At 38.6% G+C, this 19,925-nt stretch overlaps 3 protein-coding genes across 5 annotated transcripts; 1 reads left to right on the top strand and 2 right to left on the bottom strand.

Annotated features, from left to right (window-relative positions):
* Positions 1 to 3,909: 3,909 nt before the first annotated feature.
* On the top strand, positions 3,910 to 9,626 carry LOC103704258. 2 transcript variants are annotated; one of them, XM_008787474.4, is made up of 4 exons: positions 3,910 to 4,155; positions 4,251 to 4,495; positions 7,842 to 7,949; positions 9,380 to 9,626. In XM_008787474.4, the coding sequence occupies exons 1-4, from the start codon at positions 4,017 to 4,019 to the stop codon at positions 9,500 to 9,502; spliced, it is 615 nt and encodes a 204-aa protein (XP_008785696.2). In that variant the 5' UTR covers positions 3,910 to 4,016; the 3' UTR covers positions 9,503 to 9,626. The 2 variants fall into 2 exon arrangements, with proteins under 2 accessions (XP_008785696.2, XP_008785698.2); XM_008787476.3 differs by lacking the exon at positions 9,380 to 9,626 and adding an exon at positions 8,022 to 8,433.
* Positions 9,627 to 9,687: 61 nt separating this feature from the next.
* LOC103704257 (probable inactive poly [ADP-ribose] polymerase SRO2) lies at positions 9,688 to 12,305 on the bottom strand. Of its 2 annotated transcripts, none has more exons than XM_008787472.4 (4): positions 11,177 to 12,305; positions 10,841 to 11,082; positions 10,598 to 10,734; positions 9,688 to 10,086 (listed from the first exon to the last, which is right to left on the bottom strand). In XM_008787472.4, the coding sequence occupies exons 1-4, from the start codon at positions 12,205 to 12,207 to the stop codon at positions 9,988 to 9,990; spliced, it is 1,509 nt and encodes a 502-aa protein (XP_008785694.2). In that variant the 5' UTR covers positions 12,208 to 12,305; the 3' UTR covers positions 9,688 to 9,987. The 2 variants fall into 2 exon arrangements, with proteins under 2 accessions (XP_008785694.2, XP_008785695.2); XM_008787473.4 differs by having other exon boundaries at positions 10,598 to 10,662.
* Positions 12,306 to 16,554: 4,249 nt separating this feature from the next.
* On the bottom strand, positions 16,555 to 19,559 carry LOC103704256 (tubulin alpha chain-like). The gene is made up of 4 exons (XM_039134142.1): positions 19,268 to 19,559; positions 17,988 to 18,222; positions 17,522 to 17,892; positions 16,555 to 17,449 (listed from the first exon to the last, which is right to left on the bottom strand). The coding sequence occupies exons 1-4, from the start codon at positions 19,358 to 19,360 to the stop codon at positions 16,793 to 16,795; spliced, it is 1,356 nt and encodes a 451-aa protein (XP_038990070.1). The 5' UTR covers positions 19,361 to 19,559; the 3' UTR covers positions 16,555 to 16,792.
* Positions 19,560 to 19,925: the final 366 nt, after the last annotated feature.

Below are 19,925 nucleotides of genomic sequence, written 5' to 3'. Positions count from 1 at the left end.
AATCATTTTTGAAATATAAATATTATGAATATAGATATAAGTTAATTATTTATTATATTGGATCGGGTTTGATTATATTGGATTTGGGTTGAACTTAGGCTGAATTCTAGCCCAATCCAACTTGACGTTGTGACTTTTATTCTAAGCTCAACGCAAATTTTACAAAGCCCTACTCTCCTAGCCCGTAGACCATCCTCTTCTGAATGTGAATGTCTAAGATATGGGATTATGCTGCTCCCTCATCTTGGAAGTGCAATTCATGAAAACCCTCATCTTGTAAAAATTATTAGGTGGATCAAGTCCATCATAGACCTACGGTAAATTGAATCCATCTAATAATTTCATCCTAGGATGATTTCATTCTATGTCCGCAATAGATCTAGTTCACCTAATAATTTCTCTCGGTGTTGGCCCATTTGTTAGGTTGATAAGATCTAACGACACAAAATTCTAATATACGCGTCCAGCCATCTGAATCAAGCTGAGTCTTATACCACCAAATTCACCCATATATCATTATACCAATCTAATCTAGATGTCCATGAAATACTGGTTAAAAAAAAAGAAAGAAACATTAAACAGTTGCTCAAAAACTACATTAATCATTTTACCTTCTGTGGTCAGATGCACATCAAATGTGATAGTAGCCCATTTGGATGATTGCTTGGAGAAAAGGCTCGAGCCAATCAATTCTACCACGCGATTTGGACCATAATATCATCCGCAGTCTGAGTCAGGTCCATGTTACATTGTGATTGTAATTCCACCACAGATTGGTGGTAAAATAGTTGAGTGAATATGTGGTTCTTTGCCATATAACCCTTCCCTTGGTCATTTATATTTAGGAGAACGTACAGCTCGCAATGCGTTTGCTTAGCACGAGTACATTAATTGTAATCCCAATTAGACTAAACAAAATTAATAAACGTTACACTATGGGAGTAAAGCTAGTAAATAGATTGGGCAATAATATATGTAGCGTATGGTGTTAGAGTGCAATGTTGAAATCGGAACAAGAAATTTTTGCGTGATTGTTGCAATCCACTGCACCTAGTCCAAGCAACTGGTACCCTTTCCACCCGGAGATCTCACTAGATTGAATGTTAAATTGTTATTATGTTTGATGTGGTCAGCGGTGATGGTGATATAATATGTACACATCGCATGGAAGTGTACAAAACGACTAGTTAGAGGTTTTCTTTAATAGATAATTATAAAATATTATTTTCTCTACAACAAATTTTGCAAAAAAAAAAAAACAGAGAGAAAGACTTGTTTTGCCTAAGACACATTTATAACTTATTTTTTGTAAAACAAATTTCATGAAAACAACTCATTAACAATTACATTTGTAAAACTCATTCATTTTTTTTTTTTTGTAAATGTAATTTACTATATAATGCCCGTGAAATAAATAGCCCTTCGGAGTATCTCCTCACCCTTAGGAAAATACAAGTATAAACTTAATCTAGAGCATATTCTTTCGTGACCAAGAGCACAGAGAACCAGTCTTACACATCAAATTTGGCTAATTCTACACAAATGCAATAGAATTTTGCTAGGTGCCTCCATGGAGGCAAACTATCATTGCCTTTTCCCTATGATTAGGGGGCTATGAACAATGACGGAGCCTTGCTAGTGAAATAAAATCACACAAATCAAATATCTAGTGTGATATAATCTTTTTCATCGTTGTAACATCGACATGATTTAAAAAATTAAAGCGAGAGAAAACACCAAGAAGGGATGAAAATATTATTTAATATTTATCTATATGTTTAGAATTTAGGGGTAAGAGTAGATCGAATAATATCAATTTTTATATCCAAATCTATCCGAATATGAATAAAAATTGGAGCATCCGACTAATATCTCTATCCGTATCTATATCCGTCAAAAAAATATATGAATATAGATAGATAATTATCCAATTTGTATTCAAATTTTTAATTTTATTTATAATCTTATTTAATTTTATATAGTACTCATGAACTTTTAAGAAAAATAAATGATCATATTATTATGCTATTAACTTGATTTATCATCCACTTAGTAATATCTTTGATTCTATGATCATGAAATTCAATTATCCATTTATATCCATACTTTCAGTATCCGATTTATATAAATATTCGTTTAAAATAAATATGAATATAAATTTTTGCATGTGACTAATATTCATATCCATATCTATATTTGTAAAATAAAATAAATATAAATATAAATATACTAATATTTGATCCACATCCGCTTGGATATCAACCCTATTAGAATTTTAACAAGATTATAACGGGCGAAAACTATAGAATATCTTATAGGGTGGGACTCTTGTTTTACCATGTTTCCTTTAACGTCTATTTTAAGGAAAAAACCCAAAAGCAAATAAGAAATAAAACTCATATTATTAATGGAACCTATCAATCTCATAACTTTTTTTAAAAAATAAATATGAGATAATTAATTGCTTGGTATATATCATCTAGCCATATAATATATACCGATAAAAAGTATATTCTGAAAACTATGTATTGATTCACCTAAAAGTGTATATAAGATCGATGCCATGTATATATCAGATAAACTTAAAGTATGCATCAGAGAGTCGATGATTATGTATCACCGACAGTGTAGTATGTATTGGTGAATATGATATTATGGAAACTATATTAATTTGCTTTGAAGTGTATATTGGATTGCTAGATGACTAATTTACTAAATGTGTATCATCTGATCGCGTACTATGTATCGGTGAATACCATATTCTAGAAATTACGTATTAATTTACTTAGATATGTGTATTGACTTGCTAAATAATTAATTTGCTTGGTGTGCATTATTTGGCGATATGTATTGTATTTTTTTATTTTTTTAAATTCCAAAACTGGTACTTTGTTAGTAAAAAAATTATAATTTTTAAATTTCTTCTTTATACTAAAAAATATAATATATATATATATATATATATATATATATATATATATATATATATATATATATATTGGTGTTCGCCCATATGATTTTTGTTCATCGGAATTCCCTGAACTACTCTTCGAAGAGTTCTCTGATACCGATGGTATCCTGAGAGCCCTCACCACCTGGTTTCCTTAAAGTGAATTTTGACGGCATCATCTGAGAGGGCGGCAACAAACGCAGTGTGGATTTTGTGATCAGAGACTATAATTCTAGGCTGATTGTAGTTGGAGGAGGGCATATATTTGATAAGTCTGTTCTAGTCGCGAAACTGCGTGCGGCGTAAGAGGTCCTCATTCATGCTAAAGTACATCTAGGTGCTCGACGGGTTTTTTGAGAACGATTTGGTTATAGTGATCGACTGGATCCAGAGCGGGCATACCACGACAGAACGGCATCCCCTAATCTATAATATTTGTCATTTTGTGGAGGAGTTTGATTCCTTCCAAGTTTTACATGTCTTTTGGAGACGAATAGTGCGACGGATTGGGTCACTTCTTATGCAGCATACCATTCTGGGGTTGTCTTGTAGGAGGTTTTGGAGTACGTGTTGTTGGCCCTAGAGTATTATGTAGTGTGGTTATTCTGGACGTACTTATGGTTAATTTTAGTGTGACCCGTTGCACCAGAAAAAAAAAAAAAAAAAAAAAGCAAATTACCCGCTGCAGCACTTTTTTGGACCCAAGTATCTGGTGGGCCCTTTCGTCTCCCCCGAATCCCACTGTACCCGCAATCGAACCTATCGACCACCACGTGAAAGTTACACGTGGAGGCGAGCATCACCATGCACGTAACCTGGCGTCTGCACGGCCGCACGAAGCGACGGCGCGCAAAACTAAAGAACTCGTAAAATAAAATAAATGATTTTTTTTAAAACCGGCGGTCCCCGGGCTCTCTTATCTCTCATCATTACCGCCGTCCTCCGCTCCGTCCGTACGGCCACCGCCACCCGCGTGGTGACCGATCGCATCCCCCGCCGACCATTAACGCTCTAGCTCGCCCCCCCGAGAGAAACCCTAGGTTCCCGCCTCCCAAAATTGGCAGCCATGGCTTGCTTCCAGCTTGCCAGACCTGGACTCTCGACGGCCATCGGCCTCCGGACCGGCCGCCTGTCCCGCCGCCTTTCCGGCCCCGGTGCCCTCACCGTCCACTGCCGCCTCCAGGAGAGCAACAGCGACTCCAATGGTAGAACGCCGCCTCCTTCTCGAATTCGATGTCTATTTGATCGAAAGGTTCGTTTTGATTGGTTTTTATTGGGTTTTTTGGGAGTCTGGATCCAGGGGAGGAGCCGCCGGAATCGCTTTTCATGAAGGAGCTGAGGAGGAGAGGGATGACGCCAACGTCGTTGTTGGAGGAGAGCAACAGGGAGTCTTCGTATGGATTGGGGGAGGAGGAGGAGGAGAGTGGCGCCAGGGGGAGGAGCAGGGGTCAGATGAAGAGGAACGGGGTCGCGTCGGTGGATTTCGAGAAGGGAATATCAGACCAGAGGAAGCATTCCATGGCGTTGAACAGTGAGGGCCTTAAGGTCGGTACCCATCATCTCCTCCGCCATCTCAATTTCGTATGTCGTTCTACCGTTTGGAAACCAGAATTAATATAAAAAAAGGTCATTTTTTACGACCATGGTTTGATGAATAATGGGATCTTTAGCATTTGTTTTCTGTTGTGCTGAGAATTATTGATCGAATTGTTGTTCTTTTAAGGTGGATTTAATGTTAACTGTGTTGAAAATATAATTCATTACTTGGATTTGTGTTGATGGATGACTAACGAGTAACGAGAAGAAGTTAAGATAGCTTAGGACGGGTTGTCATAAGGAAAAAATTTGGAGGGATGCCATTTGTAGCAAGTAATGGGGGTGAGAGGGGGGAGGATGATTAAGAGAAGATAGATGCAAGCAATAAGAAAACAGAGTAAAGAAGACAAAAGGGAACAAGTGAGACTGGAAATGAAATAAGAGTAGTGCAGCTGCAATAGTTAACATGAGGAATATGGTGGAAAAGATAAGAGAATAGCTTCATATAGAAGTGAAGAATCATTGCAAAGGACTGAAAGATGGAAGAGATCAATACTATCCACCAATAGAAAGATGGGAATAATCAATACTCTTCACCAGTAGGCATTCTGAAGTGAGGGGGAAGGGCTTTCTTTACTCATGGGACCACCAGAACTGGTTGCTTTCCTTGGAAAGATAGGATGGGGGTTGTGCGAGGGTCACGAAAAGAGATATTCCCTCTCTCTTAGGAGCATGCTTATGTATGCATTGCCACTGACAGAGAAAGTAACATCTAATAGAAAATATATTTTTGAGATTATTTGGGCTTGGTTGTATCCTATTGTCATTTCGTCTCCCTTTTACATGTCTCCTCGATATGGAAGGTGATTGTTCCACAAAGTTATCTTATTCTTATTTAAAACGAAAATATGTCTTTATTGGCTAGAAAACAGTTTTCTCTCAAACAATTGGCAAAAAGTGACAAGTGTTCGTTCGGGTGGCACATCATCTTGGTACAACAAAGATTAAATCATCAGTCAAGGAAGATTCTGTAAAAGATTTTAAAGAAAACTCACAGTTAATACATAAATAACAATAGGGAACTATTTTTTATGCATACTAAAATATGACCCCTGATGTGGTATTATTGACCAACAAACATCAAATTGTTGTCAATCAATGCACTTCCAAAGTCAATTGAGGACTTTTTCATTTTTCAATGCAACATGTTTATGGCTAAGCATTCAACAATACTGACATGTGCAAACATTGTGAACTGTAGTTTGATCACATTGCTTGCTTGTTAATGGTCAGTGATGTTGTCCTTCTTTATGCACACTATTTTGAGGCTTAGAGGGCAGCTTTTTGGGCGTCTGAGTTGAAATATTTCAACGGTAATGTGGATTTACCTTACCTCCATATGGTCTTTCAGGTATAAGAATATGCACGTCTTTTGTCCGGGGTTGTCTTAGTTAGGAATTAAATGTGTACTGGGTGGAATTTAGGATGAGAATTTTCTGTAGCTTTTGGAAATCAGACAAGTCATACTGTGATTCATAATTCAACATTGAATAGATGGACTTGAGCTTTCCAAAGGAAAGAGAGATGTATGCAAGTTGACAAGGTAATCATTACTAGTAATTAGTCAGAATCAAAGGTAACAGCTATAGCTGAGAGAAGGTTGGACCTGACCACCCATTACATAAAGGATGAGAGCGTAAGACAACCTTACTTGAGTCCTAAGTATGTTTGTTGGAATACTTGTCAAACAATATTATTATATCCTACATAAGGTATCTGCTTCTAGCTCGTACAATTTTATGATTAGGCAACTTATTAAACTGATTTATTATATTTGTATTCTTTTGCAAGACATATATCATGTTGGCTAGGATAACTTCTTTTCCTTATTCTTTGAAAATTTGTGTTGAGGCACTATAAATTCTTGAAGTCTTTTAGGTGCAGGGCCGGCCTAACCCTTAGGCGACTTAGGCGGTCGCCTAAGGCCTTGGCCCAAAGAAGCCCCACCGCAGGGAAGGCCTCAAAGACAAAATGGAAAGAAAAAAGCCTCTCTGCGAGTTCGCTATAGGCTGGCCCACTGCAGGAAAGACCTCAAAGACAAAACGGCCTTAGGCCCCCAAATACATTGGGCCGCTCCTGTTCAGGTGGCTAGATGACTTGTGCATTACTAAATATCTTAACCATTGTTCGTAACATTATACTCACGAGGCATGGTCTAAGAATGGACTTGCAGTTATAGGCCTCCTTATCATCTTACTTTAATAAAATATGTTACTTGTCAAACAAGTTAGCCAAATTAAAAATCATTTGGATATGGGTTTCTGGAATATGTAAAGTGAAAGACACTCCATATAAAATATTGGATAGTATCTATTTGGAAGGGGGAACATAATGCATAAATCTATACCTTTAGAAAAGGTCAAGTATCAACACTATATAAGTTAAATTCATATACATGGTATGGGCAATTTTTTTCAAAGAGATTGGACAGGGTCCGAGAGAGAGATCTGCTATATTGGCAAGCCGAATCGCATGTCAAAATTTTGGAGACCGTAAATTACCTATAAGATGTAGGTTCTTTTTTTTTTTTTCTGAAATTGAGTAACATTTCGAATGCAAGGCATGGCATGATCTCGGAAGGATACAACACGCTGTGTGATCAGAATCAAGTTCCATCATTTGGGCCTCAAAATGGGTTGATTAAAGCAATTTTTTTTTTAAGAAAAGATTTTGACCAGGCATATCTCGCAATTCAGGAAGAATTAGATGAAGTGGCTGAAGAAAAGAATTTTAGCTTTTCCCCTAGCCATGTTTTATTCGGGAAAGCTGTAACTTTTTGTAACTAGGAAAAGAATTCAACCTGAATTGTGCAATGGCAGATCTCAATGGTATAAATGATATTTTGTAATTCAATTTTATTATTTTGATGAAAAAAGAGACCTAGACCTTACTTTCGCCAATTTTCCACTTTTTTATCTTTCTAGATTTTCTTTAAGAGATTCGAGTTGAGCATGCTGAAAAAATGTCTTTCTTTTCCCTAGTCGGATCAATGATGGAATGAGGCTTTTGGTAATTTACTTCATACTTATATATTTATGTGCTATTCACACGTATGATTTTGACAACATGTATGCCTTCTTGGCTTACTATGATGTTGCTGTTAATTGTTAACTATCACGGCAGTCAATATCCTTCTATACATTATTGGTGCCTCCACAATCCATATTAAAACCTCTTGATTTTGTTGGCGGTATTAGCATAATTTGGTTTGTACGAAGCAGTTTGACTAGTCTTGATTTGGTTGCTTTCTCTCATTAACATGGGAGATTTTAATGCACGGTTCTTCTTGATGCAGGGTTTGATTCCACAGGCAAAACTGCTTCTAAGCATTGGAGGCACGTTCTTTTTGGGTTTTCAGCCTCTGGTTCTGATTACTATCGCATTTTTTGCAGCACTTTACTTTGTAAGCTTTCGATCTTTCCCTTCTTCCAGTTGCTGTTTTATGTTCTAAATTTTTCTTTGTATTCATTCATAGGAAGCAATATGATGCAAAACATTGTGGCTTCTCTTAGTTCGAATGAGTCATGGGGGTCTTCTAAACAGATAATGCTAGGAAAGACAGTGTCACACATCCTAAAGTGCGCGGCAAAGGCTTCTAAAGTCATAAAAATAAAGTCATGAAAGAGAAGGTGTCACACATTGTAAAGTCTGCAGTAAATGTTATATTCAGCACACAAGCAACACACACAAGCTTGTCTAGATATATGTGCATGTGCAGACATATTATAATTATATGATGACTGAAGTACTGAAAGGTGATGTACTCCCTTTCTTCTCTGTCTTCTCATTCTCTTCTCTAACCGTTTTTCTATGTTCATATTATATGGGAGTGAGAATGGAAGATAGAGGGGTCAAATGTGATAATGAATTATAATACATTCTACTCATCTTAAGCAGTTGGCTTGCTCAGTCATGTAGGGGAACCCCAACTAGAGGGTGCCTGATCCATCAAAGTCATTTCAAGTCTGCATGAACTTGGCATCCATGATGACAACCGCACCGTGCAAATTCACATTGTGGAAGTTCCACTATGTAGACAAAAGAGAATGTAAATTAGGAGTATATAGGTTTAGGAACGTGGCCTTAAAGCACAAGGAATGCAAAGAATATGGCGAAAGAGTGAACAATGACAAACATGATTCATGAGTTCCTGTTTTATTGCGTAGTCTTAAATTTGAGTCATGGAAGGATCTCAATGTTGAGGATCTGCTCTTTAAGGTTTCATTTATTTAGATGCTTATGCTGATTAATATATAAATACCGGGAAGTTATGCAGTGCAGAATGTACTGTGGCAAGAAGAAGGTGGAAAATGTTGTCTGTAGCTATTAGCTTGGATGGGTGGACAAGTAGAGAAGACTGCATTCTACCTTCTCAAGACCTTTGGATGCAAGGCATATTTTTGTCTAGGGTAATTTTATATATTTCTTGCATTAGTTCTGTCTGAACAAAGTACACCACAACATCCTGTGAATGCTTGTAAGAATCCGAGAAAATATTAGAGAAGTTGAAGTTATTTGGTGATGCTCATAAAAACACTTTTCACCTGATAAGAACAAGTTGCAAAGAAGAATTTATTCATAAAACCAAGTTGTCTAAAGGCTTGTTTTGTATTGTGGCCTTGATTGATGTCCTCCAAACACACAGTTTATGAACTAGTAATTACTGTTGGAGAAGAGAGAAAAAGAGAACTTTTATGCAGAAATGGTTTGTTGAAATGCTTTCCTAGCAACTTAATTTGTGAAATGTTACACATATTTGATAATTTATAGCTTGCTTGCCTCCCAATCTAGTTTTTCCGGTGACCTAGAACTTGATTTTTGTATCGTTTGCAGTACTTTGGGCCAAGTTTTGTGCATGATGCCAGCAAGATGCCAGTATCACCACCGCCACATATCGATCGATATACACTTCTGGAAGATGAAGGGCTATCTCAAGTGGCTCCACATGCGAACTGAAAGCGCATTAATATTCTTCGAAAATGTCAAAGAAAATTCTCAAATATCCCTGTAATATTCTTTCACCGCTTGTAAATTTGAATTCTAGCTATAGAGTGGAACTTCTTGTTGTTACTGTTTGTAATGCTTCTCGCAATTATGTAGCCCACTTGATCCTTTTTATTAACAAGTATGGGCTCTAAGGATCTTTCAGAGTCTAAAATAGATTATTTTTGAATAGTTACAAGCTTTAACTCCTGCCTAATGGATGTTCGACCAGCCAAAGAAAAAGATAGAAAATACAGATTGCCAGAGATAATATATTAGCTGTAACAGGACAGAAACTATGTTGCATTTCGAGGCGTTAGACAAATCAGATGGTTGGAAATGTTGCGATCAAAATCACAGCTAAACTTCTCTTGGACAAGAGTGAAACCAACAACAAAATTCCACAATATGATGCCCGCACACCTTGCAAAACATGATGCCGGAGACTCTCATTTTTATCAGCATCCCCGGATTCTTCTGATTGTGGAAGCTAATAGCTTGTCACCAACAATAGACCTCAGGTGTTTAATAAAGGTGCCTTTGCTCATCTTTCCTGCCTGAATAAAAGCAAAAAGATATGCACCAGTTAGGACAATCTACTCTCAATTTTGATAACAGTCTGGAATTAGGTTAGGACCACGGTTATCTAATTCACCAAACTATAAGCCAACTAGAAATTGAGAAAAACCAAATCATTTCATGATACAATTCTGTATAGTGAAAATGATTAAACAATATTACAAAAAAGAAGGTTATTTGATAAAGTTCTGAACGTGCTAAATCTCTCTCCCTGTTGTCTTTCTTTTTCTCAAACTGTTTCTGCATATCTTGATGAATCCAAATCATTCTATTGATAAATTTTCTATGAACTAAACTAAAGTATAATATATATATACTGATATCATTTTTTTTTTCAATCATACAACAAGCAAATTTAATTCATTTAAGAGTGAACTTCAAATCATATATCAAAACCAAGCAAAGCAATAAACTGAGTAACTGATTAAGACTATATTGGAACTTTGAAACCAATATATATTGCATGGGAAGCTTGTGGTAAGAACTCACCTTGTAATGATCATAGAATATCTCTATAGCTTGTCTTCTCGAGGATGAAAGGGATCCTCCTATGTCTGCAAACAGTTTTTGGAAGGACAGACTTGTTATAGAAGGTTTCCTTGATGGACTCATGATTCTCTCTGGATCTGAGTACATCAGATAAACCTCATGAGTTTCGACGAATCATAACAAAAGGAGCCAGTAAATAAAGGGAGAGAGGGTGATCGCTGGAAGAGGAGGATAAGCAAATACCTTGAGATTTCCTTGAGGATTTGAAGCTCACAACATACTCAGGCAGAATGTGAGTGTTCATGCGAGTACTCCACAGAATATACCATTTTGGGCTCGCAAGATCGTCGACGCCGCTATCGAAGTCTTGGCTGCTAGGATGGAACTGGAGGGAGCCTGCCTCAACTTTCTCAGGCTTTCCCATGATCGCACGGCATAATATGATGTGCCTCTCGCCATTAACATCCGCTTCAGACAACAAAGAACTGCAAGCATTGAAAAAGAATAACTCCATGAGCAGATGCCATGGAACTTTGTTGATAAAAGACAACATAAGCATGAGACTGAGAATTAGATTACCTTGTGTATGGAGAATGTGGTGGGGAGAGGTGGATGCCAACACCACAAGCATCAGAACCCAAGGTTCCGTTGTTAGGCTGCCCAAAACCGTGAGAAAGGACGGCGGCGACGTCCCTTGCCGGCGTTCCATACCAACCAAATTTCACATTGCCATCGCCCCGGTTGGCCTTCGTCATCTGCATCTGTATCTGGAAAGCTTTGAGTCGGGAATTCCCTGAGGAGCCGGAGTGCAAGCATTTGTGGATCGAAGTGATGACTGTGTCTGGAGCAAATTTCCTCATTCCATCAAGAAATAACTTCTCCACAACCTTGTAATATCGATCTCCATCTCCCAGCACTTCAACTCCTGGCCATGTCGGCCTGTTCGAACTTGCAGTGGTGGAGGTCTCAGGACTCTCGTCGGAGTGTTCTTCGATGGGCTCGAACTCATCTCTCCTTCTCTTAAGAGGGTTACTACGATCTGATGGAGCTACCGAAGAGCGCTTATCGATTCTCACTTCGATCTCCAGCTTCGGACGAGGAACATTCCTCTGCTCATCCGCATCTATTCTTGGGAAAAAGCATTGCCCATTGATATCAATCCAAGCGATAGAATTCGAAATTCCCGTCCCCAAATCAATCTGAGTCATATGTAGGAAGTCAAAAATATACGAACTATTATCGACAGCGACCTCTAAAATGGCCTTGCCGGCGACGAAACCAGCCCTCAAAATATCGAACACTTCGCGGGGGAAGTCGATCCAAGAGTCGTTCTTGAGGAAGAGGAACCTGGAAGGAGCGCCGCTCTTCCTGAAGTTCTTGAAATCTCGAATCAGACCGGCGCAGGAGTAGGGATCGGGTGAAAACTTTGACCTTTGGAGCGAAGACGCATCGGGTCGGCAATTCTCGACGCCATGAGGGGAGCTTTTCTTCGTCGGAAATGAAGCGAGCTCGTTCCCGTTGGAATCAACTATTCTGGCTCTGAAGTCTGCTACTGGAGAGGCTTCCTTCGTCGCTATAGGGATCGAGAAACCAGGGTTTGTTAGCTTCATCGGTATATAGAACAAGCGAGGGAGAAGAGGGGCAGGAGGTGATGTTAAGGAACTAGGGAAGCATTCAAAGTCAACGGCTATGAGAAGAAGAAGGACGCGGGTTTGAATTCTGCCGCCGTCCTCTGCTCCATTTATAGTTCTCGTAGCGGTGCCTAAGTTAGATCGAGGATAAGAGCCATGGAATTTATTTAAGTTACAACTTTGCCATTTGGTCTACCATGTTAGTTTGACCATACTCACCTTGTTTCTTCAATGTTAAGCCATCATTAATTAATGATTTGTTTTTCTTTAAAATAGTAATTAGGGCAAGCTTAGTTAAGAAGCTGGAATAGAAATATGATATTTAAAAGATGTACAGGTTTTTTTTATTTTTCTTCTTTTCTATCATCTGAGAACCCTTTGGATTGAATTAAATTCATTGATTAATTAGCTAAGAAAATATCGAATGACTTCAGAAAATATTTGATTTTATTGATTGATATATTGCCACTTAAAGTATGAATAAATCATTGGAAATTGCAAGCTAAGCTATAAATTAGATGAGGATATTTTAGTCCTTTTAAGGTGCATGGGATGAGATTTGGGTTGCGCACGTAAGGGGTGGAAATGTCATTTCATGGAGCACAAGAACCAACTTCAGGTCTTTTTAGTTTCTTGGGCTACTTTCTTTGCATGGGGTTTGGAGCTGTGACTTAGGGATTAAGCTAAGGTAGAGGGGATCGATAGAAAGAGAGGCCACGCCTCTTTTAGCTTGGTTTGTAAGCGGTTGTCACTGGCTGTGCGGCCTTTCCTTTGAGCCAAAGCAAAGAACAAGGGAAAAGATTCAAAGGTTGGTGTTTTTGTGGTGAATGTGTGCTGTGGGGGACCTGGTTTGTGGATGTACAGGGTCAGACTTCCACCTTATTGACCCTTTGTTATTGGTCTTTTTAGTTTGGACAATAAAAATTATCCCCACATGGAGGAACTTTGATCTCTTCTAGAAAAAGGATCCAATCCCTCTTCCACTCATGAGTTAAAGCTTAATAGACTAACATCTGGTGTTGCAGCAACAAGAATTTCTTATTTAAAGATCCTTGCTCGTGACGACACGTACTATAAGATCGATCGAAGTATCAATGTACATTATATTGTATCATCTTATCAATTACTTTTCTATATTCTTCAAGTCTAGGAAGAGAGTTCAACAATAATTCAGCAATAAGTTAAATTTGTATGTATATAAATTATATACTGATAGAAAATAAAATAAATCTTGTCGGATAATTAATGAATAATCAAGAAACTCATATTCAAGACTAAATGTGGATTGGAATATCACCCCAAATGAGAAGCGGCAGAAAGTTATTTACTTGTTTAAAAACAAGATTAATTTTTTTTTTCCGCTCCATTTCTTCCTTTTCTTTTCCTTTCCCTACTAGGCCCTTGTCTGTCTTTTCTGCAAAAAAAAAAAAAAGGACTCTAAAAGACCAGAATATGTGTCGGATAAGAGCTTTGCAATTTGTGCGACAAATAAAATTTAGCCAACCTAGGAAGGTCAAAAAATTGCTCAGGAAGCCACACAGATTTTGAAGTACATTAACATTATTTGTACATGCAATTTTACTATCATTTGCTCCTTAATATGTTCTTTATTAAATAGAACTGTTGTGTAGTAGGAATGAATATTTAGAAGTTATGAAGATGAAACAAAATATACTTTTTCTTTGAGGAATAAAAGTGATACTCACATCACAACTGAAGTTACTTTTATTGTGCAAAGTATAAATTATTGATCTGTTTATGTATTTAGATTATCTTTTAGACGTTGATCTGTTTATGTATTTAGATTATCTTTTAGACGTGAATATCATTAAGCTCAAGGATAACAAAATTTTGAATTATATTCTGCTCTGCCTTAAACCATTTATGAATATAAGCTGTCTACTTTATTGTGCCTGTTTTGCATTGTATAAATTTAAAATGTCCCTTGTTGAAGCAATCGTATTCTTATGCTGTGGGGTCAAAGCGCCACCTTCCAGGATGCCATAAGTGCTCGCGTGCGCACCAAAAAAAAAAAAAATTCCTTCATGTATTTTCTAAGCTCTTGAAGCATTCCATAAAACATTAGCTCTCTGGAAGAAACAAAGGCACAAGGAAGTTTTTCTCATTTAACCTACAGAAGCTCAATTACAGCATTCATAATCCACACAACCTGAAAACTTCTAGACACTAATCACAAGGAACTTTTTCCTCCCACTTTTCCGATTTTACTACAGAAACCCAGTTATTGGCGTTCATGATCCACAAGGCTTGAAAGTTTACACTTTCCTAAAAGGACTGTGAGCTACCAGATCTCGACGAAGACCTTGAATAGACACCGCAAGGCAAATCAAGCTCATAATCTGTAGTAATGTCCACTCGGTGGAGAGCTTCCTGATCTTAGCTTGGCTTGTATATCTCCTGACAGGAAAATAAACCGTTAGAGGCCAAAATCCTCCACTCAAACACAAAAGTCGTCGAAGTAGGCGAAGGTCGTGACGACCAATGTGGTCAGGACAACATTAAAGTGTCCTCCATATTGCACCAAACAAGTTGAAGGAGCAATTAATTACCCAACAAGGGGATGTAAATGTTCCAGCGGTGGATTCACACGAAGTCAACAAACAAGGTCAAAGAGCTTGCCAGATTAGCTCTGGTCAGACCCTCCTATGCTTAAATTAAAAAAAATTATTTAATAGAAGATGAGAAAGATGTAAGAAGAATTAGAGAAATAGAGTATTGCTCTAATTGGGATTTAGTTGTTGTTAAGAGATTGATCCAATTGATTGAGTGATTACCTTCCACAGAGAGTTTCCAAGATTATTTATAGCCATAGAATTTTGAATATTTTGTGAATCATATCTCAACAAACTAGAACAATACTGTACTATTTAGAATTGTACTGTAACTATCTGAAGATTCAGCATAACTGTCGGAGGTTATTATGGTAGTTTTTATTTTCGGCTTAATGGAGGGAATGCCCTTCCGCCCAAGGTGGAAAAGCCGGCTGCCAGGTGAGAGAGTTCAAGTCAGCTTGGGGAAGGTGCTAATGAAGAATATCACCATGAGATGCATTGCTTCTCATTAGGCGACATGCGACCTCGGATGTCTTTTGATCTGTTCATTTTGCTTCCGACTTAACCAAGATAGGCTTGGTTTGGTCATGGAAAACGCCACATTAGTTATGAGTTGGACTATTCTGATCATGTCATCATGCTTATTTTCTATGATAACACTAATCAAGTCCATTGCTCAAGATGCAGATTGCATAGAAACCACCAAAACTCAAATTAGAAACTTTAAGTGCTAAGAGAGAGGAGTTTACCTCCATCGTCCAATCCACTCCAAAATTCGCAAAATGAAGCCAATTTCATATGGAAGTTTAGTAAGAACATGTCTTGGATAGTCTTAGCTTGATAATGCTTGAAAACATTATATATAACCCAAGATATTATATGCCTTCTGATATATATAACGTATATTGCTATTGTTCAAGTATTAAATTTTATGGACTGATAGTATATTTTGATAGCATATTTAACAAATAAATTATCTTTTATGACGAAATTTTAATTATTGTCCAAAAATGACTTTTGAATTAGTTAAATATTAGTTTAGGCTTGAATATGAAACCAAGTTCGAGTCAAGCTTCAATTAAACTTGATTCAAGCTTGATATAAGCTCGAACTAATTTCAATTCAATTTAAGATTATAAATTGATCAACTAGACTCGTGTTCAACTTGGTTCTTAATTAAGTTCAAAATTGTTTCACTCAAACAATAAAAAAAGCTTAATCCTATAATTCAAGCTTTCATAGCTTGGCTAGAGCACCCGTTTACGAAGCAAAGTAATACTTCCCTCTTTTCTTTTTTTTTTATTCTAACTTTAACATTCCATAGCTCAGTTGGTTGGAGTACCTGTTTAAGGTCTCGAGTTCGACTCTCAATGATAGCAACGTCTTCTTTGTTTTAATCAAACAAGCACCCATTTCTTATTATTGAAAGGTAAATGCCTACCTTGCGGACCATTTAAATCCAATCCTTATTTAACTACATGGTGCTTGAAAAAAGATGAGAAGATAACCTAGTGTCGTGGTGTCGATTTGCAGAACAGATCAAGTTACATATCTAATACAAAAGATCAAGTTCAGGTTTAGAATATTGAGCTGTTTAATAAACAATTGAGATTCGATTCCTAATCTGCACCTGACCAGATTATATATCAGACCTAGCTCGATTGCCATCCTTAACCTAGTACCAGAGACTGCATATTTCCAAATCTTTTACAATGTTCAAGCCTAGTTGTTTTCTCAGCAGCGAACATTTAAATGACCATGGTACCTCCAAATAATACTTGGTAGATTGGTTCCAGAACTAAAACAGCAAAGCAGTAGCTGTGTTTGTAAAACTTCACAAAAACAGCAAAGCAGCAGATGTTACAGGACTTTAGTTTTCAGCACAGACCAGTAACATAACCAGAAGATATGCTACCAGCGCACACATAATCGAAACACCACCAACAGAAAGCAACATAGATTTGATAAGAAACACCCAGAGGAAGTAGCCCTTAATACTCATCGAATTCATCGCCATCCTCACCCTCAGCAGACTCAGCACCGACCTCCTCATAATCCTTCTCCAATGCAGCAAGATCCTCACGAGCCTCAGAAAACTCTCCCTCCTCCATGCCCTCACCAACATACCAGTGCACAAATGCGCGCTTCGCATACATGAGATCAAATTTGTGATCGATGCGAGAGAACACTTCAGCAACACTGGTGGAGTTGGAGATCATGCAAACTGCCCTCTGCACCTTGGCAAGATCTCCACCAGGAACCACAGTGGGTGGCTGATAGTTGATGCCACACTTGAAGCCGGTCGGGCACCAGTCAACAAACTGGATGGTGCGCTTGGTCTTGATTGTGGCAACTGCAGCATTCACATCCTTGGGCACAACATCACCGCGGTACATGAGGCAGCAAGCCATGTACTTACCATGGCGTGGGTCACACTTGGCCATCATAGAAGATGGCTCAAAGGCACTGTTAGTGATCTCAGAAACGGAGAGCTGCTCATGGTAGGCCTTCTCAGCGGAGATGACGGGAGCATATGAAGAAAGCATGAAGTGGATCCTTGGGTAGGGAACCAAATTGGTCTGGAACTCCGTGACATCAACATTCAGGGCACCATCAAACCTCAGGGAGGCAGTCAGAGAAGAAATCACCTGCAGAGAGCAAAATCCTTCCATTAGAAGACTGTCAATAGGAACAGAAATGTGAGTATATCACTCGCACACCTGAGAGACCAGGCGATTGAGGTTCGTGTAGGTGGGGCGCTCGATGTCAAGGGAGCGCCTGCAGATGTCGTAGATGGCCTCATTGTCAAGCAGAACAGCAACATCAGTGTGCTCAAGGAGGGAGTGGGTTGACAGGACACTGTTGTATGGCTCAACAACAGAGGTGGAGACCTGGGGTGAAGGGTAAACAGTGAACCCGAGCTTCGACTTCTTCCCATAGTCAACCGACAACCGTTCGAGGAGAAGAGAGCCAAGGCCCGAGCCAGTCCCTCCACCAACAGCATTGAAGACAAGGAAGCCTTGGAGGCCAGTGCAGTTGTCAGCTAGCTTCCGAATGCGATCCAGGCAGAGATCAACAATCTCCTTGCCAACTGCAAGAGTATAAGCGAGATGATCAGCAAACACTGATGCAAAAACGAAAACTACCTGAATCCGCTGAGCTAGAATTCCGGGGGAGGAGAATTACTGGTGTAGTGGCCACGGGCAAAGTTGTTGGCAGCATCTTCCTTGCCACTGATGAGCTGCTCTGGGTGGAAGAGCTGGCGGTATGTTCCGGTCCTCACCTCATCAATCACAGTGGGCTCAAGATCAACAAACACAGCACGGGGAACATGCTTTCCTGCACCAGTCTCACTAAAGAAGGTGTTGAATGCATCATCACCTCCCCCAACAGTCTTGTCACTCGGCATTTGGCCATCAGGCTGCGAAGAGAGGAGAACTCTATGAAGGTCATACAGGAAATGTAACTTAAGCTAGGTCCAGCCCAGAGGCCTGAAGCTTATAGGTCAGTTGGTGTAAAAGAAAGCACAGACTGGAACACAAATATAACAACATCATAATATAGAACCACACTAAACGATAGTTCATGTAATCGGCAATCCCAAAAATTGTTGCTGATAAGTATGGCAGAATTAAAAAATAACACTGCTTAAAGTTTCAGGAAGAAATTCCACAAAAAAAATAATCAAGAAAGATGGTAATATAACGGGACCCTGTATTACAAACATGATTCTACATCTATCTCTCATCCATTTGATGGACAGAAATTCCAGAATAGGACACCAGAGTTGCTCCAAATTCTAGAGCTGGGATTATAGAAATAATTATAGGTCCATGTTTCATCCAACAATAAGATAGCACCTCATTTCCACCGAAATGGTATTCATCAGAACAAATTACCAGATCTAGAAAGGTTATAGGTAACTAAAAATTGAGAAATGAAAAGGATATATCGGAACCTAGCAAAAAGTGAATTGATATGCTACCAAATATAAAGAGGCCAAGAGAACATGCTTGAAAGAACAATGAAATCGAAAATCATATGCCAATCTCTAGATCCCAAAAACATACCCGCAGATCCAAAAGTCAAAATGGTCATAAAGCACAGATCCGTAGATCTACGGAGAGATGATCCACTTTTCAGATCTCGTACAGTAATCTCGGGTTCTCAAAAACGTATCGACAGATCTAACCATTAAAACGATCAGAAAGCACGGATCAACAAATCTACCAGCACAAAATCCAATTTCTAACATGACATGAAGCATTTTAGAAGGATCCGCCATTTCCAGATCGTAAAAAGCCAGATCCGGCCCAAAAATAATAAAAACAAACGAGAAGTCGATCAATAAACGAGATCGGAGCAGAGAACAACAAAATGAGCGAAGAAAAAGAAAACATAAAGTAAAAACGGAGGAACAAAAGCGTAAAGTTTGCAGATCGGAGGAAGAGATAGAGAGTTCGGACCTGGATGCCGTGCTCGAGGCAGTAAAGTTCCCAGCAGGCATTGCCGACCTGGATCCCGGCCTGGCCGATGTGGATCGAGATGCACTCCCTCATCTTCGATTCTTACGAGAAGCGAGGAACCACCGAGAAGAGAAGGCCAAGAAGAGGACGAGAAGGGAAGAGAGGGAGGGAGAGAAGGAGACAGAATTGAAGGGCCGGCCGGCGTTTACGAAGACGCCTTCCGATGCCTTTCCTCTCTTCCCCATCGTTTGCCTTTTATAGGAGGTCGGGAGGTCCTACAACGAGCTTCCGCTGGATTTTTGCTTTATTATAATGTAGATAAAATAAAATAAAAATTAACAACGACATCTTTCGCAAAAAAAGAAGGGTTCACCTCCTTCAGTCAAACCCACCGTTAGTTGAGTGATCCTTTGAGATCTGTGCATATGAATAAATCGAAGGGTCTTGATGTTTTTAACTCAAATTTATTTAAATCTAATCATAAGCACCGGCTCGTAGTCAGCCCCAAATTCAATAGATCCATTTTACAGTGTTCCATAGTTCACATAAGTTATGGGCTAGATCCGTTCTTATAATATTTGTTATAATGCAGGATCTTATCCAAGATCTATTTAGTAAATAACTGACGTAGGGCTAAACATACGCCTGCGTACGAGTA

This window comes from Phoenix dactylifera, chromosome 15 (assembly GCF_009389715.1).
Source record: "Phoenix dactylifera cultivar Barhee BC4 chromosome 15, palm_55x_up_171113_PBpolish2nd_filt_p, whole genome shotgun sequence".
Taxonomy (NCBI): domain Eukaryota; kingdom Viridiplantae; phylum Streptophyta; class Magnoliopsida; order Arecales; family Arecaceae; genus Phoenix; species Phoenix dactylifera.
This window is presented reverse-complemented; position numbering and strand designations above follow the sequence as displayed.